Here is a 24,637-nt window from a genome sequence, read left to right as displayed (position 1 = left end):
TTAAACAGGGATGCTGTAAGAGCCATTCCTTTGTCTAATTAAGATTCTGGATCCTATTTATCATCTAGGCACTAGAATGCTGCAAAGTCTTAATTATCACTGGGCATTATTCACAGAAAAAAGAAAATTAAATAAATTAATAAAGAAAATTATTGTATGTAAATTTCTATTGTGTGTGCATTTCAGTATAAAAGGGGCTTAACTCGTTTAATATGCAGATGCAGATAGTAAACATGCCAATGGAATTTGATATTGGCTACCATGGGTTTTTAATTTTATCATGGACTGGTTGTTTTTTACATTTTTGCCAAGATGTTTTTAATTCAATACGTAGATTAAAAGCTATGTTTTAGGCTACCCAGATGGATGTAGTGATTCAACTTTTTCTGAACTTTTGTTTATGGTGGGGAAGGCACACGGACCATGCACTCCATTGGACAGCTGATGGATCCCAGGGAAAAGGATTAGCTGACCACTTACAGTAATATTATTTTTTTACATTGTCTACTCTTTTACAGGGTGCCTAGGCACAAGACACACAAGCATAGTAGGTTTGCTACTATTTTTAATACGGAATCAAGATAAAAGGTAAACTTTTCAGAGTACTGTTCCCAATTAAAATTTCTAGATGTTCCCTAAAACATGGTTGAGTATAAGAATTCAAAATATTGATATGTAATATGTAATATTTCATGTGTATGTAAACATCTCAATACAGTGCACTTCAAAATAAACATATACAGTAACAAATTTAAAACTTACAACATAACATGATACATTAAACTGTAAATAATCTCTAAAAAATATGACATAAAAAAGTCCAAAAAGGTTATTATTTCAAAGCACAATAGTCTCAATCCATTTTTAAAACATTCATCACAATATCTTCAGTGTTATGCAATCCCATCCACCTTTGATAACTCCTTCTATTTATTTGTGCCACACCATGTGTTGACCTCCTGTATTGATTTGTATTGTAAGTGTACTGTCTGCCCTCATGTTGTAAAGCGCTGCGCAAACTGTTGGCGCTATATAAATCCTGTATTATAATAATAATAATAATAATAATAATAATAATAATAATAATAATAATAATAATAATTAATATTTAATTGACAAGCAATACCCAATGTCCAATAATTCCACCACCTTTGTGCAGACAGGGTACTCTGAGGGCTTAATGAGGTTAGCATTCACTCTCCAGTATGTTTCTTCCCCAAACATAAATCACTTTGAAGTAGGGTAGCTTCCATAACGCCTAAACTATATTCCCAACCATACTCAGAGCTCTTTCCTTCAATTGTCACCATTCATGGAAAATGCCAAGCAGATGAAAAATACAACATAGTGTAAAGCCATAATATTTTTTACAAAAAAACATAAAATAGATAAGCCACTCACTCAGTAAGTACTCTCAATAGCACTGATATAAATTGCTTAGACAATGTACTGCACCATCAGACTGGATCAATGTAAACAGCCATGGAAACAACCCAAAACGGACTAGCAGTAAGGTGAGTGATGTAGCTACACCTCCCAACCTGTTTCATCACAAGTCCTCTTATGATGCTATGGTATGTCTCTTCTGCAATTAAAAGCCGCTTGCTCACAATTTTTAAAACTTTTAAAGATGTTTCAGCCCTGGTAAAAAGGGATTTGAATTTGACTTGGATAGAAGTCAAAGTCTGTGATAATACTGAGCCGTAAAAATTAAAGCCTGAAAATTAAAGCGGGTACTTACAGCACTTTAAAGTACCTGCACTTCAGCTCTGTTGCTACCATAGGTTTCCTTTAAATTTCTTTAGTTTCTTCATTTTCCCCAAAAAATACAACTTCAAAAAAATTCACCACACCTCTTACTAAATATCCCAGACTGTATAGTTTCCAAAAAGAGGACATTTGGGAAGGGGGGGGGGGGGGTGTTTGTACTGTCTTGCCATTTTAAGGACCTCAAGAAATGAGATGATCATCATGAGGTCATTAAGTACACCAGAATTGATCAATTTTCAAATATGTATACCAAAGTTTGTAACTTTATAACTTTCACACAAATCAATTGATATACACTTATTAGGATTTTTTTTTAACCAAAGACATGTTGCAGAATTGCAAATTACGTTGTAAAACACAAAGTAGAAAATATATATTTTTTTTCTTTTTTACATTTTTGGTCTTTTTTAGTTTATATAACAAAGAATAAAAAAAAAACATTGGTTATCAAATACCACTGAAAGAAAGCTATTCGAATGAAAAAATTATATACATTTTATTTGCGTACAGTGTTGCATGACCGCACAATTGCCAGTTAAAGTAGCAGTCATAAAGGGGGTAAAATCTTCCGGAGGACAAGTGGTTAAACTAATCCAAACTAATCCAATCATATGAAAGGCAAATTCCTGTTTACTTTTTTATTTTTGTATACATTTTATTGGTGCATGGTTAGGTATTCAAAATGAACAAGAGTTTGGTTTTTATATGATTGGATAACTAAAGTGAATGTACATATAACTTTTGAGTTAAGATTCTAACCTCCAAATCAGCCTCTATATGTATCACACAATAATATATATAAAAAATGTAACCCTAACCTATATAATAAGAAAACGCTAGTATATATCTAAAGAAATATTGTCCTCATTTGGGTCTGGAAAGTCTCTCCCACTCTGTATCAAAATATAAGGTAACCCTAAAAATTCTGAAACTAAATATAAAACTTGATATCTATATACACAAAAAATACATTAAATATACAACTATTTAATGTATAATTTGCAACCATTATCCTATAAATCAAAATATGAGTATATATACATATTCCCATACAACCAATAATGTATCTCAAACTAAGAACAATATATCCTGTTATTGCAAGTTTTTGGGGTTGATTTTCTAACGATAAATAAATTGTGCACTCGGCAAATGCCATTGCACTAATTTTTCCCGGAGCTCTACTGATTACCATCATTTAGTCATGTGCAAGAAAAAAATGAATTTTTTTTTCCTTGCACCTGATTGGATGATGGAAATCAGAAGAGCTTCACCACATTCACTAAGCTCTGGGGAAAATAAGTGCACTTGCAAAATACACAATCTACTTTCTTTTAGTAAGTCAACCTAATTGACTCCCAAAACAGAGGATATTTCATAGTCCAAGAAAAAAGTTTGTGTGTGTCTACATATATATATATATATAATGCCTAAATTTAGCCTGTTCTCTTCTGAGCTACAATCTGTATATAAGCTGCTTCCTATTGGATGAATCCATTCATTTTCTAATAATCTTTAGAAGATTCAACCAAACTGGAGCTCAAAACCTCCAAGTAAAAGATGATTTGTGAAGGAAACAGTGGTTGTAAACCTCAGACATGAAATCTGAACAAAGCACATATTTCTAAAGTGTTTACTTGCCTCTCTCCAAAGCACAGAGTCCATTTTTTTACAGCTGTCTGGTTCCTCTGCTATCTGCAGAGTCATTTCTGACAAGTTTTCCTCACACCAAGACATAAAATAGTGATGGGGAGGGACCTCCAACATATAGCCTGTTATTGACTGCCTCGGCACTGCTCCTGTGTGAAGGGGGATGTGTCCCTTCCCTCCAATCAGCTCCCAAGGATCTTGTCCAATGTGAAACTGCAGCTCCCCACCCCCTGCTTTTGTGAGTCTGAAAAATCTTTTTCATCTCTGAGATTTACAAGGTTGTACAGGACAAATGGCTGCAAATAAACAGGTACAACTTATGTCGGAGGATTTGTTTCATCTCAGTGTATCACCCGGAGGTTAGTCACTTCACTGGGTATACACTAGCTAAGGGCTTACAACCACATTAACCTGAATTTTCATTGAAGATGAGTTTCTGGAACGGGAAGAGGAGGAAAGAAACTAGGGTATTTACAGGCATACCCCACTTTTAAGTACACAATGGGGTTTATTTACTAAAGCTGGAAAGTGCAGAATCAGGCTCACTTCTGCATAGAAACCAATGAGCTTCTAACCCCAGCTTGTTCAATTAAGCTTTGGTAAAAAAAAACTGGAAGCTCATTGGTTTCTATGCAGAAGTGAGCCTGATTTTGCACTTTCTCAGCTTTAGTAAATAAACCTCATTGTGTACTTAAAAGTGGGGTATGCCTGCGATTAAATTTTTTTGTAAATAAATTCATGAATTGGGAAGGTGTAGGGGTGGGGGGCTTTTTATCAAAAATAATTAATTTAAATAATATGTTATATTATTGTTATTTTTTAAATATGTTATTAGTAATATATTTCACCATATGAATTATTATAATGTACTATTAACAATATCGTTATAATATAGAATAATATTTAAATATATTAGTTGTGCTTAATAGTTAGTTAATAGTTGTGATTTTAAAATATTGCTTATGACTTCTCTACTACTTTCCTTTTCCATATTTTTGGGGGCACTAAAGATGTAGAAAAGCCCAGCTTGTGTTTATACGCATGATTCAAACAACAGTAGTTATGAAAAGTTAGGTACACAATTTGTTTTTTTGCATGTTGCCATTGTTGATGGAAGGAAAGCTCACTTAAAAAGGAAGGAAGACAAAAAGGTTAAAGAAAAACACAGAAAACAAATCTGAAAAATATAATGGGTTTTGTAAATTTAGAAAAGGATGTTCTAATATCTACCCAATAACATTCAATTTCCGATCGTGTATACTATACTGTAATATACTTCTATATAAGTATAGTTTCTAATTTATGCCTGAAACTTGTCTTTCACATCAAATGGCTTTATGAGGTCAGACAGGGTTTTATATGAGTCAGAAATTACACACCCGCCAAAGAAACTAAGAACTGTATACATTATATAATAATAACACAAATTAATAAATTCCAGCTGCTCTTTCAACCCTCAAGTGAGATACAAATGTTATATATTCATAACTCAAGCATGTGTAAACAATGCTTGTTTAAATTAAATTGTGATCAGAACTTCGATAACTATGGATATGTGTTACTCCATGTGCAAACAAATAATTGTTAAAAATAATGAAAAATTAATTGTAAATAATCTTGAAAAATAAACGTTCAAATAGCAAGTTATAATTGAGCAAAGGGTCCCTCTTCACAGAAAATTCCTCGCTCAATTTTCATGTGTTAACCCAAATTACATCAATAATATAGTGCCAAAAAAACATGCGTCAGCATCCAAAACCTTACTAAAAAAATCCTTTATATATAAAAATAAAAATGAAAACTAAACAAAGTCCCAAAAAATTTCCTTTGTGTCACCCAGTGAAAAAGGGCTTTATATGAACCACTTGCTGCCCAAGCCAGTTCTGACACTTCTTAAATACATTTAAAAATCTGTGTTTTTTTAAACTAGATAGTTACTTAGAACCCCCAAATATGATACATTTTTGAAAAGCAAAGACCGTAGAATAAAAAAAATGTTTGTTGCAATTTTTTATATCGCACAATATTTGTGTAGCAGTTTTTTGGGGGAAAAATTGCACTTTACTTAACTTTAGTGTACACAAACACAATATAATACCCAATTGTTTGGTAATATATAAAATATGATGTTACGCTGAGTAACTAGATACCTAACATGACACACTTTCAGATTGTGGAATGGCAGCAAACCACAACACTTAAACATCTCCATAAGTGACTCCAGTCCTGGCCTTTCTGGCACTCTTTGTTCACATGAAATAATCTATATTTTGTGCTAAAAAATTACTTAGAACCCCCAAACTTTATATATTTTAAATGCAGATGCCCTAGAGAATACATTATTGGGTTTCGCAATTTTTAATGTCACACAGTATTTTCGCATTTTTTGAAAAAAGTAACAATTTTTTAACTTTAATGCAAAAAAATATGATATATAACCCAATATGATAGGTTTTTGAAAAGCAAAGGCCGTAGAATAAAAAAATGTTTGTTGCAATTTTTTATATCGCACAATATTTGTGCAGCAGTTTTTCAAACGCCAATTTTTGGGGGTAAAAATTGCACTTTACTCAACTTTAGTGCACACAAACACAATATAATACCCAATTGTTTGGTAAGATATAAAATATGATGTTACGCCGAGTAACTAGATACCTAACATGACACACTTTCAGATTGTGGAATGGCAGCAAACCACAACACTTAAACATCTCCATAAGTGACTGCAGTCCTGGCCTTTCTGGCACTCTTTGTTCACATAAAATAATCTGTATTTTTTGCTAGAAAATTACTTAGAACCCCAAACATTATATATTTTTAAAGCAGAGGCCGTAAAAAATACATTATTGGGGTTTGCAATTTTTAATGTCACACAGTATTTTCACATTTTTGGAAAAAAGTTAATTTTTTTTTAATTTTAATGCAAAAAAATATAATACATAACCCATGTAAATCCCAAATCAGAAGATATTTCATACTCCAAGAAAAAAGCGTGCATGTGTATATATAGATTATGTCTAAATTTGGCCTGTTCTCTTCTGAGCAACAATCTGTATATAAGCTGCCTCCTAATGGATGAATCCATTCATTTTCTACTAATCTTTAAAAGATTCAGCCACAGTGGAGCTCAAAACCTCCAAGTAAAAGATGATTTGTTAAGAAAAACAGTGGTTGTAAACCTCAGACATGAAATCTGAACAAAGCACATATTTCTATAGTGTTTACTTGCCTCTCTCCAAAGCACAGAGTGCAATTTTCTCCAGCTGTCTGGTTCCTCTGCTATCTGCAGAGTCATTTCTAACAGGTTTTCCTGACACCTGGTGCTAGAATTACTGCCTATGATGTGATGTTCATGATGATACCTCACATGTGCGTGATGATTGCTGTTTGCGTGCATGCGGGACCGACCTGACTGCATGTGCACTGGGGGACAGGGGCACTTTTGATTTATTTATTTTTACACTGTTGCTTTTTTTTATCACTTTTATTGCTGTCACAAGGCATGGCCACTCAGGTCTTCTGGGGGGAAGGAGAGGATGTCCCCTTTGACTACTTGTAATAGCAATCAAGCGGCTAGTTAGCCACACCAATTTCTATTACAGGAAAGCCGTCTCCAAAAATCAATACTGGGGTGATGTTTGCAGCTGCAGGCATCATACTGGTAAAAGCACCAAAAGTCCAGCGACATATGGGTACATCGCAGAATGGGAAGTAGGTAAAATCTTTTACAGGTTACCAGTTTAGAGTTACAGAGGAGGCCTGGTGCTAGAATCATTGCTCTTGCTCTAACATTTGTGGCAATACCTCACACTTATTTTTATCATTATTATTATACATGATGTATATGGCGCCAACAGTTTACACAGCGCTTTACAATATAAAAGAGAGACAATACAGTTATAATACAACAAAATACAAGAGGATTAAGGGGGCCCTGAAGAAGAGCTTAGATTGTAACTGTGGGGAATGAGCTGATGGAAGTGGTAAAAGATTAGTTGGAGACGTGATAGGCTTCCATGAAGAGATGAATTTTCCGGGATTGCCTGAAGGTAGCAAGAGTAGGGATAGCCGGACAGGTGGAGGTAGAAAGTTCCAGAGGATGGGAGAGGCTCTGGAGAAATCCTGGAGATGAGTATGGGAGGAGGAGACAAGAGAGCCAGAGAGTAGGAGGTCTTGAGAGGAGCATAGAGGACGGTTTGGGTGATATTTGTAGACAAGATTGGTGATGTAGCTCGGGGCACAGTTGTGAATGGCTTTGTATGTTTTGGTTAGTATTTTAAATGTAATTCACTGGGTGATTGGGAGCCAGTGTATGGATTGGAGGAGAGGGTTGGCAGACACTGAGTGGTTGGTAAGGTGGATTAGTCTGGCAGCAGCATTCATGATAGACTGAAGAGGGGATAGCCTATGGAAAGGCATATCCCCTATACCTCACATGTGTGATGTAATCACCGTTTACATGTGTGTGCAGGACATACAGTAGATATATGTTTGCAGTTGTGTGTGAACACAAGGGCACTTTACTTTTTTTTTAAATTTTATTATTTATGTTATTTAAACTTGTTTTACATTGTCCATTTATTTATTTTATCAACTGTATTGCTAACTTTCACACAAGCCAATCAATTTACACTTATTGAGATTTTTTTTTTTTTTTTACAAAAGACATGTAGCAGAATACATTTTGGCCTAAATTTATGAAGTTAGAAAAAAGTTAGATTTTTACATATAAATTTAATTTGGGTACAGCGTTGCATGACCGTACAATTACCAGTACAGTACGCAGTGCTAAATAGAAAAAAATGGGGCCTGGTCATGAAGGTGGGGTTAAAACCTTCTGGAGATAAATCGGTTAATGAACAAAAATACATATCTGTTCAATAAGGATTTATTGGAAGCTATAAAACAATTTTTTTATATATATATTTATAATTTATTTGAATTGCTCTTCTGAAACAGTTTTTTTTTTTTTAGTAATGTGAATGGCACAGCACTAATCAGGGCTGTCCGTCCCCTAATCTCCATGCAGGGCGCTAGGCGCATGGATTTCAATGTTTTTTTTTTTTAAGCACATGATTAGAGCCTGAAACTCAGGGCGCAGAACTCACCGACTTGTGTGACATTAGCGAATGAATGTTCGCTAATGTCTTCCTGCTTCTCTTCTTGGGCAATCAGGAAGACTAAAACCTAAGACCCGATTGGCCCGGGAGGAGAAGCGAATGCCGGGACTCGGGAGGAGATGCAGAGGGGAAGCCGCAGAAGCCGCGACCTGGATGGGGTAAGTGCAGGGCTGGTGGGCGGCCTGGCGGGTGAGTGATTGAGCGATGGGGGAGAAGCATCGTTTGATTGAGCGACAGGGGGTGGTTTGGGTGGTGGGTGGGGGAAGTGAGGGTGCCAGGTTTGTTTGCCGACCCCCCCCCCCCCCCGAAAAAAAAGTATAAAAAAAAAAGAATATAATGGCAGGATATATATGATTTATGTGACTTAATTATGGAAATGGACGTTTCTCTGTTTAGTGTCACTTTAAGGAAAGATTTCCTTTGGTCTCCTGTCCAAGAGCAACACACAACAAATGTTCCCATTTGAAGATCCCCACTCAACTCTCCACTCAACTCAACAATTTCTGTCCAGGGGACAATGGTCACCAAAACAAACAGATGAAGTGAATCTTCTGAGAGAGAGTAAAGGCAGTAAAAAAAACTCTCAACTATATATAAACGTATAATAACTTTGGTAAAAATTATCACTTACTTTATTAGCATTGCATTTATAGTTAAGTTATTTTGGTTGCATAAAGTATAATAAATACAATTCAGCAATAATCTACTATGCACGTAAACATTCTAGACAGTGAAGTTGTTGTTAAAGGTTGTAAATATCAGAAATCTAAGCTTCTTCTAGCTATCAATCATTAAACCTATCAATACATTACAACAAAAAGTCTTAATTTAGTGGGACAATTATGGGTACAATAATGAATAGTTAAGCAAAACATCATTGTATAGTATAGCTCTTTAATCATGCCTCTTTAGATCAATCCCACCGAAAGAACTTACCAGTAAGACTTTATAAGAACTGCTCGTTGACAGGACCGATGCTTGCAGAAAAAATTATACAAAGTGTTTACTAAAAGAAAACAATGTACTCTAGACCAGTGACAACTCAACCAGTAGATCTAAAATACTTGAAGGTCCTTATTTTTCACAAGCCCTTTCCATCTGAACAGGTTCTTCTCTTTTGAAACTTCAAAGTCTTTTGACACGTTAACTAAGCAAGTTGTTGTTGGTACAGAAAAGTCTTGTATTCCAGACAGCAGAAACTATTGTAGACCTTCTAGGCCATGCTGTATAGTTCCAGTAGGCTGGCGGCAGCGTGCATCCGGTAAAAAATTCCAAAGGGAAGGCAAATATTGGTAATTGTAGCCCACATAGAAAATCCATAAAATTTCACTTCCAATCCTGTGTCAAACCTGACTCGAGCTCCAAAGGATGGCATAATCCAGAACTGTGGGAATGTGACAGGCAGGTCAATAAATAACTCAGCTCTATAGGCAATAGCTGCTATAAAAAGTCATATATAGTAATATTAGCATAAAAGTAAGTGAGCTAGTTTGTTCTTTGTTTGGAAAGAATGTACTCATTGTAAACTAAATGAATACAAATATAAAGTATTATCTATTAGGAATATATCCTTCTTATCCCAAGAAACGTTCCTCTCTTGTTGGGAATTGTCTTCCACCTTTTGTGATGGTGGTGATGACAGTGGGACAGTTAGTTGGATTACTTATGAAAACATTTCTTGAATACTTTTGTTATGGTTTTTAAGTTTTTTTCTTCACTGTAATGTTGATTTAGTGTTAATAAACTAGACAAACTTACTAAACTAGACAAAGTGTTACTAAACCTGCAGTAATAAAATCAGTCTGTATATGCAGTAAAGCATGCTTATTATACTCACTGTGGAACCTAAGGGGTTAATCGTCTGCATTGTGTAAAAAGGCTGTTTGATCCTGTCTTCTCTGATACACCCCTTCTTTTACTGTCCCCATTCCATCTGTTGATAGTACAGAGCATTGGGGGCACTCTGTACATGCTCAGTTTGGTGTGCATTGCTAGAGAGTTTTTTTTTTTTTGGGGGGGGGGGGGTGCATGTTAACAGCACAGGGCCAATCAGCACTGTCCAGACAGAGGGTCAGGGGTCCAGTGACCTCATACGACAGTCAGAGGGGAATGAAAACTCCACCTACAAGCTTTAACAAGACGCTGATAGAAGTCACAAGACTGCTATATACTGCTGGTGGGAAAAGGTATTTAGCAGTTTAGATGTACTAAAGCTATTGAATTTCAATGTTCTGTGTACTGTGGGAGACTAGATATAGTGAATGTAGGGTCCTGGATTTAGAAACAATATAAAGGCTATAATATATTTATATATAAAGGTGGCAGAATCCCATAATAGCTAGAAATATTCTTTATTTTTTGTCTGAGTGCACCATCCTAAAAGGTAATTGGCTTACACCATGAGTAAAGGACTTTAAATATGCCTCCAGACAAATAAAGCACAACTCATTAACAAACCCTTAGATAGAGATGATAAAATGTATAGATTATTATAGATTATTATAAAAAATAAAGCCTTAAAAAACAAACAAAAGAGAAAAACAGTTGTATTGGATTGCTGGTTTCAGAGATCAGAGTGCTATTACACCTTGGAACCCCTGGCTACAACTGTTACACAACTGTTTTTTAAGGTTTTATTTATATAATAAACTGTACATTTTATCATATCTAAGTATTTGTTAATGAGTTTGAAATTTATTGTCTGCAGGCACATTTTAAAGGGCCTTAACTCATATTTAAGGCCCTTTACCCTTTGGATTTAAAACCTCAGACTAAATCAGTTTTTTAGCTAAAGTAAAAGCTTTTAGTAAAATAAAACAATATACAAGGCTTCTCCTAAATGGCAGAAAAGCATTCATGCCAAATCCATTTTGTTTTGGCAGCAGACAGGAAGTCGCCTGTACTGCAGTGCCATTTACTGCTTGTAGCTAATACTACAACAGTCTGCTACACCACATCAGTGGCCACATCATATTGTAATGAAATAGTTTGCTTGAGCAAGCTTGGCCTATACAAACTATTAAAAGTCAAAGGAAATCTGGAATTCTACTTTAAGTATACAGGAATAGGAAAGCACAGACAGCAATAAAAATAGTTAATATTCTTTCTTACTCCATTAGAGAGATTTTCCCTTAGTCACACTAATCATGTTAACATTTTTATACACTGCACATATTCTTCATATTTAGCATTTTATTGCTGCTTACTAAAGCATGTATAAATGTTGGCGAGCAGCTCATGTACTAGGGATGCTAGTGGTACTTATTGAAAGGCTACAGATACATACCTTAATTTTTTGCTACCTTAGTAAACATGCCTTATGTGGGCATGTATAACTTTGCTGGTGAAATTCACCACCAGTAATACTGTACATACTCACAATAGACATTGTTTTATATAGCAATACCATCAGGTAACAGATTCAATTTGTGTAATGGCAGCACTGCTTTTAAAACAATCTCAACTTTTTGAAAAAGCCAGCAGGCATCCATCTATAGCCAGCAAAATTAATAAAGTCCCATTCAGTTCTGCACAAGCCCAGGCTAGGGGGAGGTGCACCCACTGTCCCTGGCAAACTCTGTATCCCCTGCACTTATTTGGAATGTATGTTTCTCAGGGGGATTATATATGTGCAGCAGTGGGGGTGTGAGTCTCAACCAGTAGCCCCTTCATTGATTAGTTATGCCACTGCCATGTGCGATTAATATATCGTCGGCACCCATCCCCTTCAGAGGGTTGGTGCAGAGCTGGCTTAGACTGAGGTGCAGACATGGCTGCAGCTCAGGATGGCCTGGCCCCAATCAGGTGTGTGCAGTGGCGGCCCGCCCATAGGGGGCGCCCGGGCACCGCCCCCCCCCCTCTCCCTAGGTGTAAAAAAAAAAAAAAGTTAAAAAAATAAATAAATAAAAAAAAACGGGCCCTTTAAGACATTTAAAAAAAAAAAAATGTCATTTAACAATTTGACATAGTGTACTGTGGTGCCAGTCACAGTGCACTATGAGAAGCGCCACGTCGATGCAATCACAAGATTGCATCCATGGCGCTTCATTTGCGGGTTAAAAACCCGCCTTGCGGCGCACTGCAGAACGCCGACTAGCTTCCGCCCGTAAAATCACTGTGATTCTACGGGCGGGAGCATTGTCATTCAGACAGGCAGTCACTTCCGGCTTTCGGCTGCTTCACAAAACCCGGAAGTGACGTCGGCAGCTCCGTTCCTTAGCCCGAGCGGAGCTGCCAGACAGTGAGACAGGCGAGTCACCGCATAAAGGCTTTCTAGTTTCTACTTTGTTGAGAATATTTATGCATTTAGCTGAATGAATGCAAAAAGCTTTCACAGCCAGAAAGGTTTCCCCAGGCCAGGCGACTTTTGCCGTGGCCAATCAGAGAATGAGCTCTGAAGGGGGAACTCCACGCCAAATTTCTGAAAAAAAATTTGACGTGGGTTCCCCCTCCGAGAGCATACCAGGCCCTTAGGTCTGGTATGGATTCCAAGGGGAACCCCCTACGCCGAAAAAACGGCGTGGGGGTCCCCCCCAGATCCACACCAGACCCTTATCCGAGCACGCTACCCGGCCGGCCAGGAAAGGGGGTGGGGACGAGCGGGCGCCCCCCCCCCTCCTGAGCCGTACCAGGCCGCGTGCCCTCAACATGGGGGGGTGCCTTGGGGGAGGGATGTTGCCTCGACGATCTCCCTGGCCGGAATGCCAGGGACGCGCTGCGCTGCCACTTATATAGGGACAATGGGGCGGTGTCACATGGGTTGATGTCACATGGCTTGGTCACATGGGTTGATGTCACGGTCGCCATGTGACATCAACCCATGTGACCAACCCATGTGACATCAACCCATGTGACACCGCCCCATTGTCCCTATATAAGTGGCAGCGCGTCCCTGGCATTCCGGCCAGGGAGATCGTCGAGGCAACATCTCCTGGAGAAGAAGGAGAAGAAGAAGAAGAAGAAGAAGAACGGGCGGCGGCGGCGACAGAACCGAAGAGGGGGACAAGACCCCCGAAGTCGGGAGAAGAGGCCGGCGGCGAGGAAGAAAGCCGGGCTCCTACGCTAGCAAAAGAGCTACAAGAAGATAGCGGAGGAGTCCGGCGAGAAGACCCCCGAAGACGGAAGACCCCCGGAGCTGTGCAATAAAATATTTTAACCCTGTGTTGTGTTTTTTTTGTACTTTTTTTTCACAGGTGAATGGGTAGGGGTACATTGTACCCCATACTCATTCACATAGGGTGGGGGGCCGGTATCCGGGGCCCCCTTATTAAAGGGGGCTCCCGGATTCCGATAAGCCCCCCGCACGCAGACCCCGACAACCAACGGCCAGGGTTGTCGGGAAGAGGCCCTTGTCCTCATCAACATGGGGACAAGGTGCTTTGGGGTGGGGGGGCCGCACGTCCCCCTCCCCCTTTCCTGGCCGGCCGGGTAGCGTGCTCGGATAAGGGTCTGGTGTGGATCTGGGGGGACCCCCACGCCGTTTTTTCCCACGGCGTAGGGAGTTCTCCTTGGAATCCATACCAGACCTAAGGGCCTGGTATGCCCTCGGAGGGGGGAACCCACGCCAATTTTTTTTCAGATTACATAAGGGGCGTGTTTTATGAGAAGTGGGAGGGGCCAAAATGATGGGCGGGGTCTGGCGCCCCCCATTCAAAAACTTCACCAGCCGCCACTGGCAGTGTGTGAGAATACAGTGGCCCCCATACCCCTTGGGGCTTGAGTCACCTTTTGTCTCATTAATCTCCATCTCAAGAGGCAATTCATCTATTAATGCAAAATACTAATTACTTTTACTGCAATAAAATAGAGGTTCCCAGACTTTACATACGTTAATCTAATTTAAACGTTTTTGCCAATTTCCTATTGATACATGCAAAAATTGTTGGTTGTTTGTGCACTCTGTAGTACAATATTGTATTTCTGCAAAGCCAACATAGGCCATAGCCTAGGACACAAGGACCGCTTGGGGTAACACAACACCAATCATCACTTTATGGATCAACATAATCCTGTGAATGCGGTTCTGAACTGCAGTCATGCCTTCTAGTGTCATCAGGTGGTTTCCACATTACTGTTGTCCCTGCACAATTTGTGTATTGTTGTTGGTGGCTTATTGTACTGTGTGCTTACAGTTTACTTACTCTGGGTCCACACACCAAGAGCTGTACTGCTTGAAGATTAGGGTGAAATTTGTCCTGCCCTTCCATTGGTCAACCCAAGATGCAGTTATACAGTATAGAGTGGAAAACTTGCTTTTTTATTGTCTCTGTCCCCAAACTAAGTGTGGTTTGTGTGGCAATGACATTGTTCTTGTTAGAGTGGTTTTAGGGCTACCAAAGAGACTTGGATAGGAGTGTGGCAGCAAAACATGGTTGGACGGGGGGTGGAGGAAATATACAATAAATCTGACCTTTCCTATAAGGGTAGAGGATATTCACTTAGTAAAGTTTACACAGATTGTCTTGCACATGATTGAATTTAGCAAGCTTCACCTTATGCACCAAGCTAATTAAATGTTTTCCTTGCAAAGAAGTTTTCCTATTCCTTTAGTAAATCAGCTTCTGTTGTTTCAGCAGACAATTATTTTAAATCAGATTTGTACTATTTAACAAAATGAGACGGTTTATGGCTAGGATACAAAGACATTAATTACTTACAATAAGGTTACAGAGGAAGAGAAACAAGTAAACGTCCTTCATTGTTTTTCTTTTCTTCAGATGGCTCTTAATGTGCTGAGTCAGGGTTTCTCTTCTCGACATTCTTGGAGGGCCTGTTGGGGACAATCTGCATTCTTTCTCTGGCATACTTCTACGTCTTATAGTATCGTGTTGTTCCACAGTCCTGGGGTGACTTGTTCCCTGATGAGCATTAAGTAAGTTGGCGGGGGGAAGACGGTGCAGGCCTTCTATTATAAAAGCATTTTGAAGAGAGTGTTGAATAATTAGCAGTAGAGAAAAGGAAAGGGTTAACCCACACATGAGGTCAAAGGGAACTGTGGATACCATGGCTATAATAGAATAGTAAGAAATTCCATATTGGCCTAATGATACCAACAATAGTAGAACTGTATCTAAGGTCCGACTTGGGTTCTTTTGATTGTCCATGTTTCTCTTATCCAGCCTAAAAATAATGATCCCAACCATATTGGCCAGGCACATAAGAACAAGGCTGAACAATTGAAAGCAGATGAAAGTAGTCAATGAAAGCCATTTTTTTTGAGGATTTTCCTTTCCCACTTCATACAAGATAAACATTACTAGGCCTGTAATCAGAATGGCCAAACCAGAAAAAAGGCCCAGAAGTGGAATGTGTTGATGAACCCCTGGCCCAAGTCCATGGTGGAATAAAGCATTTTCATCAATCTTGCGTTCTACATTCTTCCACATTATATAGATCATTGCTGCAGCAAAGAGGTAGTACTCAATAGTAAAAGGGGACAAGTAAATAAAAACAGTTTCGTCAACTGCACATTTGTATGAGCATCCACATCTGTTCACATTTTCCTCCGCATCTGTTGAGAAAAGTAACACGGGATTGTAAAAGAATATCTGGTTTAACAGGGAAAATTAGACAAAATACTTATTTGCCTCACTTTCTGACCCAGTGATAGCAGAAAAGGAAATTAATAGAGTAGTCGTCGCTAGAACAGGATGAGACCTAATCACCGTGGGAGCAGCACCCCTGTAAGAGAAGACTTTTACTTTTCTCAGTGTTCAGCTTTAAAGTTAATTCAATTCAACGCTAATAGGCAAGCAATTGCAAAACAGAGGGCATGGGGCGCTGGACCTTGCCAGGGGGACCATGTACCAATTCCAAAAAAGAAAAAGAAAAAGTTTTATTTGGTTCCTGCCCACCCACAGTACATTTACTATGGGCTGGTGCACAGGCAGGCTTGATCACTTACATATATGTCACCATGTCATGGGCTCATGGACACAGTAGATTGTCATTCCCAGTACCTGGCTGCTTTGAGTGGCTGGGGTATCATGTGATCACATGATAACAATGTAAACACAACTGCTATGAATGGGTTTCATTCATAATAGTTATGCTTAGTATTGTGATGCCGTGATTGGCCCACAGCTATCACATGATACCTAGGACAATCACAGCACCCTGTACCATGTGAGAGCTGTGGGCCAATAACAGCACACCTTAGTAATCACAGCTGTGTTTTTTTTTTATATATATATATATATTTTTTTTTTTAACAAGTAGTAGCAGACACAATACCTCTAATATATATTGGATGGTATATACTTATCTGTTTAATCTTTGGGACTTTTGGAAACACTTAGTGCTTCCTTGCACCTGCATACCTGAGGACTTTTAGATTGTTTATTGGGTGTTTTCCCAGGCTGTATTTTCTGATATTTGATTGTATTATTTACCAATTTTATGTATGCACTTTCGCATAAGAATTGCATAGTGTGACTGCAAAGGATATTCACTCTTATTGGTCACCAATAACACACACATAGTATTTTTATTTTTTTTCCCAGGTTAGGGGAATTTTTTCACTAGAATTTTTTCACAAAAAATTTTTTTTTCACAAATATATTTTTTATCAATATATTTTTTTCACCAATATGATTTTATAAAACACCTATGCTTATTTATAATTCTACTTGTGTTCACATATTATTAATTGTTTTAGCACCATTGTGATACTATAGGTCAGTGATGGCGAACCTTGGCACCCCAGATGTTTTGGAACTACATTTCCCATGATGCTCTGGCACTCTGCAGTGTAGTGGAGCATCATGGGAAATGTAGTTCCAAAACATCTGGGGTGCCAAGGTTCGCCATCACTGCTATAGGTGAACTATTAGGTGCACAATTTTTCCTATTCTGTACCAATATTTAAGTCTTAAAGGTATAGCGCCAAATCTACTTTTTCCCTTTACATCAAATGTATTTTCACCCAGTGGGTGGTAATATTAGGTAGAGGCAGCTCATACTACTAGTATATCGGTTTATCCATAGCGCAATTTCTCTTCTCCATTCTTTATAAAACCACAAACCAGCAATCCAAAAATGAGGCAGTTGTTATGTTGAAATAAAAATGACAGTGCCGTGTTGCATAGACAATAGGCAGGTATAAAGCATGGTGCCTAGAGAGTATAAGCAGCTTCACAGAGCACTGGGTAGCAATGTAAGATGAAGAGTCATTTTTTATCAAGAAATAAAAAATTATTGGTGTGTTTTTTCAAATACAGCTGTCAAAAATACTACTTACTAGGCTAGGTTTTATGATGAAATTCTAATTCAAGTGTACTTTTTCAAAGTCAAAAGCTATAAAAATTTTACACATGCACAGTATGTCCTTTTTTAATGGGATGCAATGCCAGTGGAAAAGAGCAGGCAGATTTAATTTGTAATTTAAAATGGGGGGATGGTAGAGCCCAGAGAGGCACCAGGGGATGGCCCCTCCTGTTAAAAACATCCAGCAGCAAATTAGCCGCTGGGATGACTTATACATAAAAGCCAGTCACTGGCTTAAAAAAACGATAAAGTGAAATGAAGTACGTGTACGAGATTTAGCATTAAGTGATTATAATAAAGAAATCAATGTTAGGCTACACTATTTCAGAGAGATAATATCCACAAATATTCTATAGGTTGTCTATTCTGAGGGTGTCAATATCTTCCCTTGAACTCATATATTCCAGTATCATATGGCTCAGGTAATGCCTATATATACTTTTAGCAGACAGCACTGGGTGCAGTGTACTAAAGAAGTACTTGAAACCTTACTTAGGTAGTCAATGTTGCTTTCACCTCCAGGAGGATCCAAGCCAGTCATAAAAGGGTATGCATGTTAGGATGTTCCACTACAGCACGGGGTCCAGATGTTTTTTTTTTTGTGATAACAGGATGAATTCTGCCATTTCTCTATTATAATTAAGATCCAAAAAGGATAGCCAACTAATAATGATCCCTCTCCTTCATTGCCCAAATCTTGGCGCCCTTTTGGAAGCACTGCAGCATGAATGAGTCCATCGGTCACAAAATTACAGAGGAGGAAAAACCCGAGTCCTTGGGTTCACTGATAACAATGTTGTCATCCATTATCACCCCACCCACCCATGTACAACTCCCAGGGTTTGGGAGGGTGGAAACGTACCCCTGAAAGCCTGCCCCAACTCCTCCTCTACATCATTTTTTTTTTCTTTCATGCTCCCTCTGTGTTTGGTGCTGCCTCACAGGGACAGAGTCAGGATACAATTGGCTCTGAGATGCCAAGAGATATCCTTCTCCCCCTGTTGCTATGACTCCAGTGCCCAGTCTATTCAACCATGCAGTGTTTGCTCCAGCAGGAACACCTGTGGCATAGTGTCACTGATAGGATCTATAAGAATACTCTCACTCAACGAATTGATCCTACCACTGCACCAAGAAATAGATGAATGTTAGACCTACTCAAGCTGCCACTTTAAATATTAGTATAAAAGCAACAAATCTATCAAAACCATAAAATGAAAAGGTAAATAGTGGTGCTATATAAAATAATAATAATAAAAATAAAATATACTAAATGTTTAACTATATAACACCCAGTGACAGTAAAGTGCAAAAAGATCACATAAAGTCCAAAGTAAGCATGTCCACAACTGAATAAGTGCATCAATCAGTCCATAAAGAATCAAACTGTTGATATTTAGATGATTTCCACTCCACACAATGTGCCACACGTGTCACCGCTTCCCTATAAGGTGTGCACTCACCAACTGTAATTGCCTCACACTCTCATGTTCGGCATTGTACCCCTCAGGTTTGTCAATGATCCAAATGTTTCCTCCAATCTCAGGGGTAAGTGAATAACTCCTGTGTATATAAGACACAAAAGGAACTGAGGAGTGCAATAACGTCTGATAAAATTTATTTTTAAAAGCATAAAAAAGACCCACAGGTATTGCACTCAATTGTAGCTATAATTCGCATTTGATAAAGTACTGGGACGCCAGAATATCATGGCCACGGTGGGCCCAAAACATGAACTCTGTTTCTCAAACGGCCAAGGCTGACTTCCTAGCAAGACGTCACTTCCGGTGCTGCATGGGAGGTCACTTCATGTTGCCGGGCAGCCACGGACTGATGCGTTTTGCCATTATGACTTTGTCTTGGGATTCAAATCCCCCCTCCCAGGACGAAGTCATAATGACGAAACGCATCAGGACGTGGCTGCACAGAAATCGGAAGTGACCTCACACACAGCACCGGCAGTGATGTCTTGCTAGGAAGTCAGCACTGGTCGGATGAGACACAAAGTTCATGTTTTGGGCTCACCACGGCCATGGTATACCGGCGTCTCAGTACTCTACCAAAGCAAATTATAGCTCGACTACACAAATATCAACAGTTTGAATCTTTATGGACCGATTGATGCAATTATTAAGTCATGGACATGTCTACTTTGGACTTTATGTGATCTTTTTTCACTTTACTGTCACTGGGTGTTATATACTGTATATAACACCCAGTGACAGTAAAGTGAAAAAAGATCACATAAAGTCCAAAGTAGACATGTCCATGACTTAACAATTGCATCAATCAGTCCATAAAGATTCAAACTGTTGATATTTGTGTAGTCGAGCTATAATTTGCTTTGGTAGAGTACTGAGACGCCGGTATACCATGGCCGTGGTGAGCCCAAAACATGAACTTTGTGTCTCATCCGACCAGTGCTGACTTCCTAGCAAGACATCACTGCCGGTGCTGTGTGTGAGGTCACTTCCGATTTCTGTGCAGCCACGTCCTGATGCGTTTCGTCATTATGACTTCGTCCTGGGAGGGGGGATTTGAATCCCAAGACAAAGTCATAATGGCAAAACGCATCAGTCCGTGGCTGCCCGGCAACATGAAGTGACCTCCCATGCAGCACCGGAAGTGACGTCTTGCTAGGAAGTCAGCCTTGGCCGTTTGAGAAACAGAGTTCATGTTTTGGGCCCACCGTGGCCATGATATTCTGGCGTCCCAGTACTTTATCAAATGCGAATTATAGCTACAATTGAGTGCAATACCTGTGGGTCTTTTTTATGCTTTTAAAAATAAATTTTATCAGACGTTATTGCACTCCTCAGTTCCTTTTGTGTCTTATATACACAGGAGTTATTCACTTACCCCTGAGATTGGAGGAAGCATTTGGATCATTGACAAACCTGAGGGGTACAATGCCGAACATGAGAGTGTGAGGCAATTACAGTTGGTGAGTGCACACCTTATAGGGAAGCGGTGACACGTGTGGCACATTGTGTGGAGTGGAAATCATCTAAATATCAACAGTTTGATTCTTTATGGACTGATTGATGCACTTATTCAGTTGTGGACATGCTTACTTTGGACTTTATGTGATCTTTTTGCACTTTACTGTCACTGGGTGTTATATAGTTAAACATTTAGTATATTTTATTTTTATTATTATTATTTTATATAGCACCACTATTTACCTTTTCATTTTATGGGTTTTGATAGATTTGTTGCTTTTATACTAATATTTAAAGTGGCAGCTTGAGTAGGTCTAACATTCATATATTTCTTGGTTTGATGTTCCGAAACACTTAAGTGTGACAAACATGCAAAGGAACAGGAAATGAGGAAGGGGGCAAACACTTTTTCACACCACTGTAGTTTAACTCTTAGTATTAATATAACGTCACTATTTACCTTTTCTTTTTATGGTTTTGGTAGATTTGTTGGTTTTATAGTGTCACTGATGCCTGTCTTATCAAAGCTCTCAGCCATTCTGGTTGCCTTTGATAAAATGATACTGGGGTCCTGTATGAGGAGCCATTGATGTGGTAATAACAATCCCAGATCCCCTGGGCCTGCTGTGTCAAACTTGCACAAAAACTTGTTGACAACCCACTAATGCAAGTGCAGCCATAGCATCATGGCTAAGGTGAAGTTTATATATGAGGTAGTTTAAAGGCAGGCTGAGTTGCCCTTGAATTTCAACTAGCCAAATGGAGTGGCCACATACTCTTCGGATCTGCCTTAGAAAACCATGTAAGCCAGGGTACCCAAGTAGAAACCGCTGCACCACAAGGTTGAGGATGTGTGCCAGGCAAGGCAAACATATGAACTTTTCCTGTCAAAGGATGGATAACAGGTTGCTGTCACATGTGACCTTTCCTGGCACAAGATGGGGCACAAGATGGTTTGGGGTTAGCCACTTCTGGAGTGGCCCCATTGTGGTTCTAGTCCTCCAAGCAAACCAGCTGCAAAACAGTGTGGCAGTGTTTTGCCTGAGCTGTTGCATAGCCACTAGTTCATTTGGGGGTACTGACGGACTCACAACGACTTGCCAGATAAACCATTGAAGAGAGGATGGAGGTGACTGAGCTGTCACCATCACCAAGTTTCAAGATGCAGGGCAACACCACCAGCTCCAGTAGTATGCCCAGTGAGCTGTGAAGGACATTTTAATGTCCCTATTCTTCTCCGCAGTCATAATGCCTAAATTAAGAGTCAGGAGAGAAAAGGTGCAGCTAGTAAGACTAGAATAAAAAAGAACCTACAGGGTAAAGCACAACTTTTGTGGGCATGTTGAGGACTAAAATATATTTTTAATATGGTTTTTCTTTTTTCTTTATTTATTTAGGTAAATATGAAGTACTGCATATGAATAGAACAGGACCTGGAGCACCTGCTGTGAAACTGTGGTTGCTAAGGGTAACAAAGGAAAAAATATTATTGATGTCTAGAGGTAGGACTAAATTGGTGTGAGTCAACTGGGGATAGTATCTCTGGCCAGGCTTGCAGTAGAGGCTGAACAAAGTTCAGCTAAATCCCTTATCTGATTAGAGATTGCACAGCAGGGATGCAATCTAACAGAACCCTTTGTGAATAAGCGGAATCGTGCTCAAGAAAGTAAAGATGGCCATGCATTTTACAATTTTGCTTTAGATTTACTAGAAAAACATATATTAACATAGTTACATAGTTAGGTTGAAAAAAGACACTAGTCCATCTAGTTCAACCAATAAAAAAAATAAACAAATCATACAATCCCATATATACAATCCTATACCCACAGTTACATAGTTACATAACAGGTGAGGTTGAAAAAAGACACAAGTCCATCAAGTCCAACCTATGGGTGTGATTATATGTCTGGACTGGTGCCCAGAATTGGACAGCATACTCCAGGTGAGGCCAGACAAGAGTCTTGTAGAGTGGGAGAATTATCGCTTTATCTCTGGAGTTAATCCCCTTTTTAATGCAGTTGATCTAGAGGAAAGCGAAAAACCCCAACAAAGCAAGATCCACTTTGCTACAGTAGGGGAAAAAAATCCTTCCTGATCCCCCGAGAGGCAATCGGAGTTTCCCTGGATCAATTGTCAGGAATCCGTCCGTTCCTTGCGATCGGCTCTCCGTACGCGCACGCGCGTTCGTGCCGCAGGTTGTCGTGGGCACGAGCGTCTTCCGACGCGCGCGGGTGCACGTCGATCGTATGTGCGCGCGGTACACGCACGCACGGGCGAGCGTTAGCTCGATTGGCGCCAGTGGGCCTTTTTAAAGGCACAGTTGCAGGGGTTCTGTGCTGTCTCGTCTGCAGCTTGTGCCTGAAGTAACCTGCTTATCTGCCTGCTACCTATCTGATACCTGACCCGGCTCCGTCTGACCTTGTTGACCTCTCCTGCTCCGACCCCGGCTTGTTTGACCCTTCTTGGACTGTTTTCCTGTTGCCGAACCTCTGCTTGTACCTGATACCTCTGCTGACTCCTGCTTACTTCTGTGTCTGCTACCTTTGCATCCAGAAGATCCATCCATCCTGATTCCACGGTCTGCAGTCTTCTCCTAGCTGCTTCCCTGCTACAGAGAGTTCCTGCTCCAGAGGATCCTCATCTACCCAGCACCTGCTGCTGCACCTGGCTGGACTCTCCTACCCCGCTGCGCTCCGGTCTCCCTGTTCCCATTCCAGTGAGACCAGAGCCGTAAGAGAGGTCCCCTTCCACTAAGTCAGACTCAATATCTGAAGTCCCTAACAGTACGAGACAGCCATGTCTGAGTCTGTGGAAGGGGCCTCCGCCATGAAGGAGATTTGCTCCCACCTTGCGGCTCTCACCCAGGCCGTGAAGTCTCTTCAGGATGGCTACACCAGGTTGGAGGAGCGTGTCCAGCTTCTCTCTACCCCGGGGTCACCAGACACCACACCTCAGCCTCCTCCTGCTCAGCCAGCTGCTCATTCGGCGATCATGATGCTCCCACCTGAGCCTAGGGTTCCCATTCCGGAAAGATTTTCAGGGGACCGCTCCAAGTTCCGGGCTTTTCGCAACGCCTGCCAGCTTTACTTTGCCCTCCAGCCCAGGACTTTCTCCCTGGAGGCAACCAAGGTGGGGTTTGTCATCTCTCTCCTGCAAGAAGAACCTCAGTCCTGGGCCCACCACCTCCTGGAAAACAACAGCCCCCTTACACAGACTCTCTCCACCTTCTTCGAGGGGATGGCACAACTTTATGACGATCCCCAACGGGCTGCCACTGCGGAATCCGCATTAACTGCGCTCCAGCAAGGCCGTAGGACGGCTGAGGACTATGTCTCGGACTTTAGACGCTGGAGCGCAGATACCCAGTGGAATGAGTCGGCCCTTAGACACCAATTCCGCATGAGCCTGTCTGAAGGCCTCAAGGACGAGTTGGCTCGTGTTGGCACTCCTGACGCCCTAGAGGACTTAATTGCTCTGGCCATTCAGATAGACCGCAGACTTCGCGAGCGTAGGGCCGAACGCTCTTCCCAACCACTGAGACCTGCCTGGATGAGACCTGCCCGTCTTCCACACCTTTCTTCTCTCCTCCCCCTCAAAGAGGACCTGCCAGTGTGCCTCCTGCCTCCTGCTCCTGAGGAACCTATGCAGCTTGGACTACTCCGACCTTCCCTGTCTCCTGAAGAGCGAGCCCGCCGCCGTCAAATGAACTTGTGCCTATACTGTGGCGGCTCCGGACATTATGTGGCCAACTGTCCTGTGAAGTCACGTAAGTGCCTCTCTTCAGTGTCTCACAGTTCCTTTAACCCGCCTTCCAACTCTCTCCATGTTGCCCTTCTGCTCTCGTTTCAGCTTTCGGGAAGAACGATCCACGTCAACGCAATCCTTGACTCC

At 40.2% G+C, this 24,637-nt stretch overlaps 2 protein-coding genes across 2 annotated transcripts in view; both read right to left on the bottom strand.

The window, feature by feature from the left end:
- The window catches only part of LOC143935663 (proton channel OTOP2-like), a 58,923-nt gene extending 49,307 nt beyond the window's left edge, over positions 1-9,616 (bottom strand). Inside the window, exon 1 of the mRNA XM_077459694.1 lies at positions 9,474-9,616. The gene's annotated coding sequence lies outside the window, so the exon portion shown is untranslated. The remainder of the gene's footprint in view (positions 1-9,473) is intronic.
- A 132-nt stretch (positions 9,617-9,748) lies between these two features.
- Positions 9,749-24,637, bottom strand: part of LOC143935664 (proton channel OTOP2-like) — a 112,859-nt gene continuing 97,970 nt past the window's right edge. The window contains exons 5-6 of the mRNA XM_077459697.1: positions 15,194-16,047; positions 9,749-9,921 (exon numbers count right to left, since the gene is read on the bottom strand). Coding sequence (XP_077315823.1) covers positions 9,751-9,921; positions 15,194-16,047 — 1,025 coding nt within the window. The 3' untranslated portion in view covers positions 9,749-9,750. The remainder of the gene's footprint in view (positions 9,922-15,193; positions 16,048-24,637) is intronic.

The sequence above is a fragment of the Lithobates pipiens genome, unplaced genomic scaffold (genome assembly GCF_037356315.1).
Source record: "Lithobates pipiens isolate NorthernLeopardFrog02 unplaced genomic scaffold, aLitPip1_a1.2 Scaffold_28, whole genome shotgun sequence".
In the NCBI taxonomy this organism is placed as follows: domain Eukaryota; kingdom Metazoa; phylum Chordata; class Amphibia; order Anura; family Ranidae; genus Lithobates; species Lithobates pipiens.
This window is presented reverse-complemented; position numbering and strand designations above follow the sequence as displayed.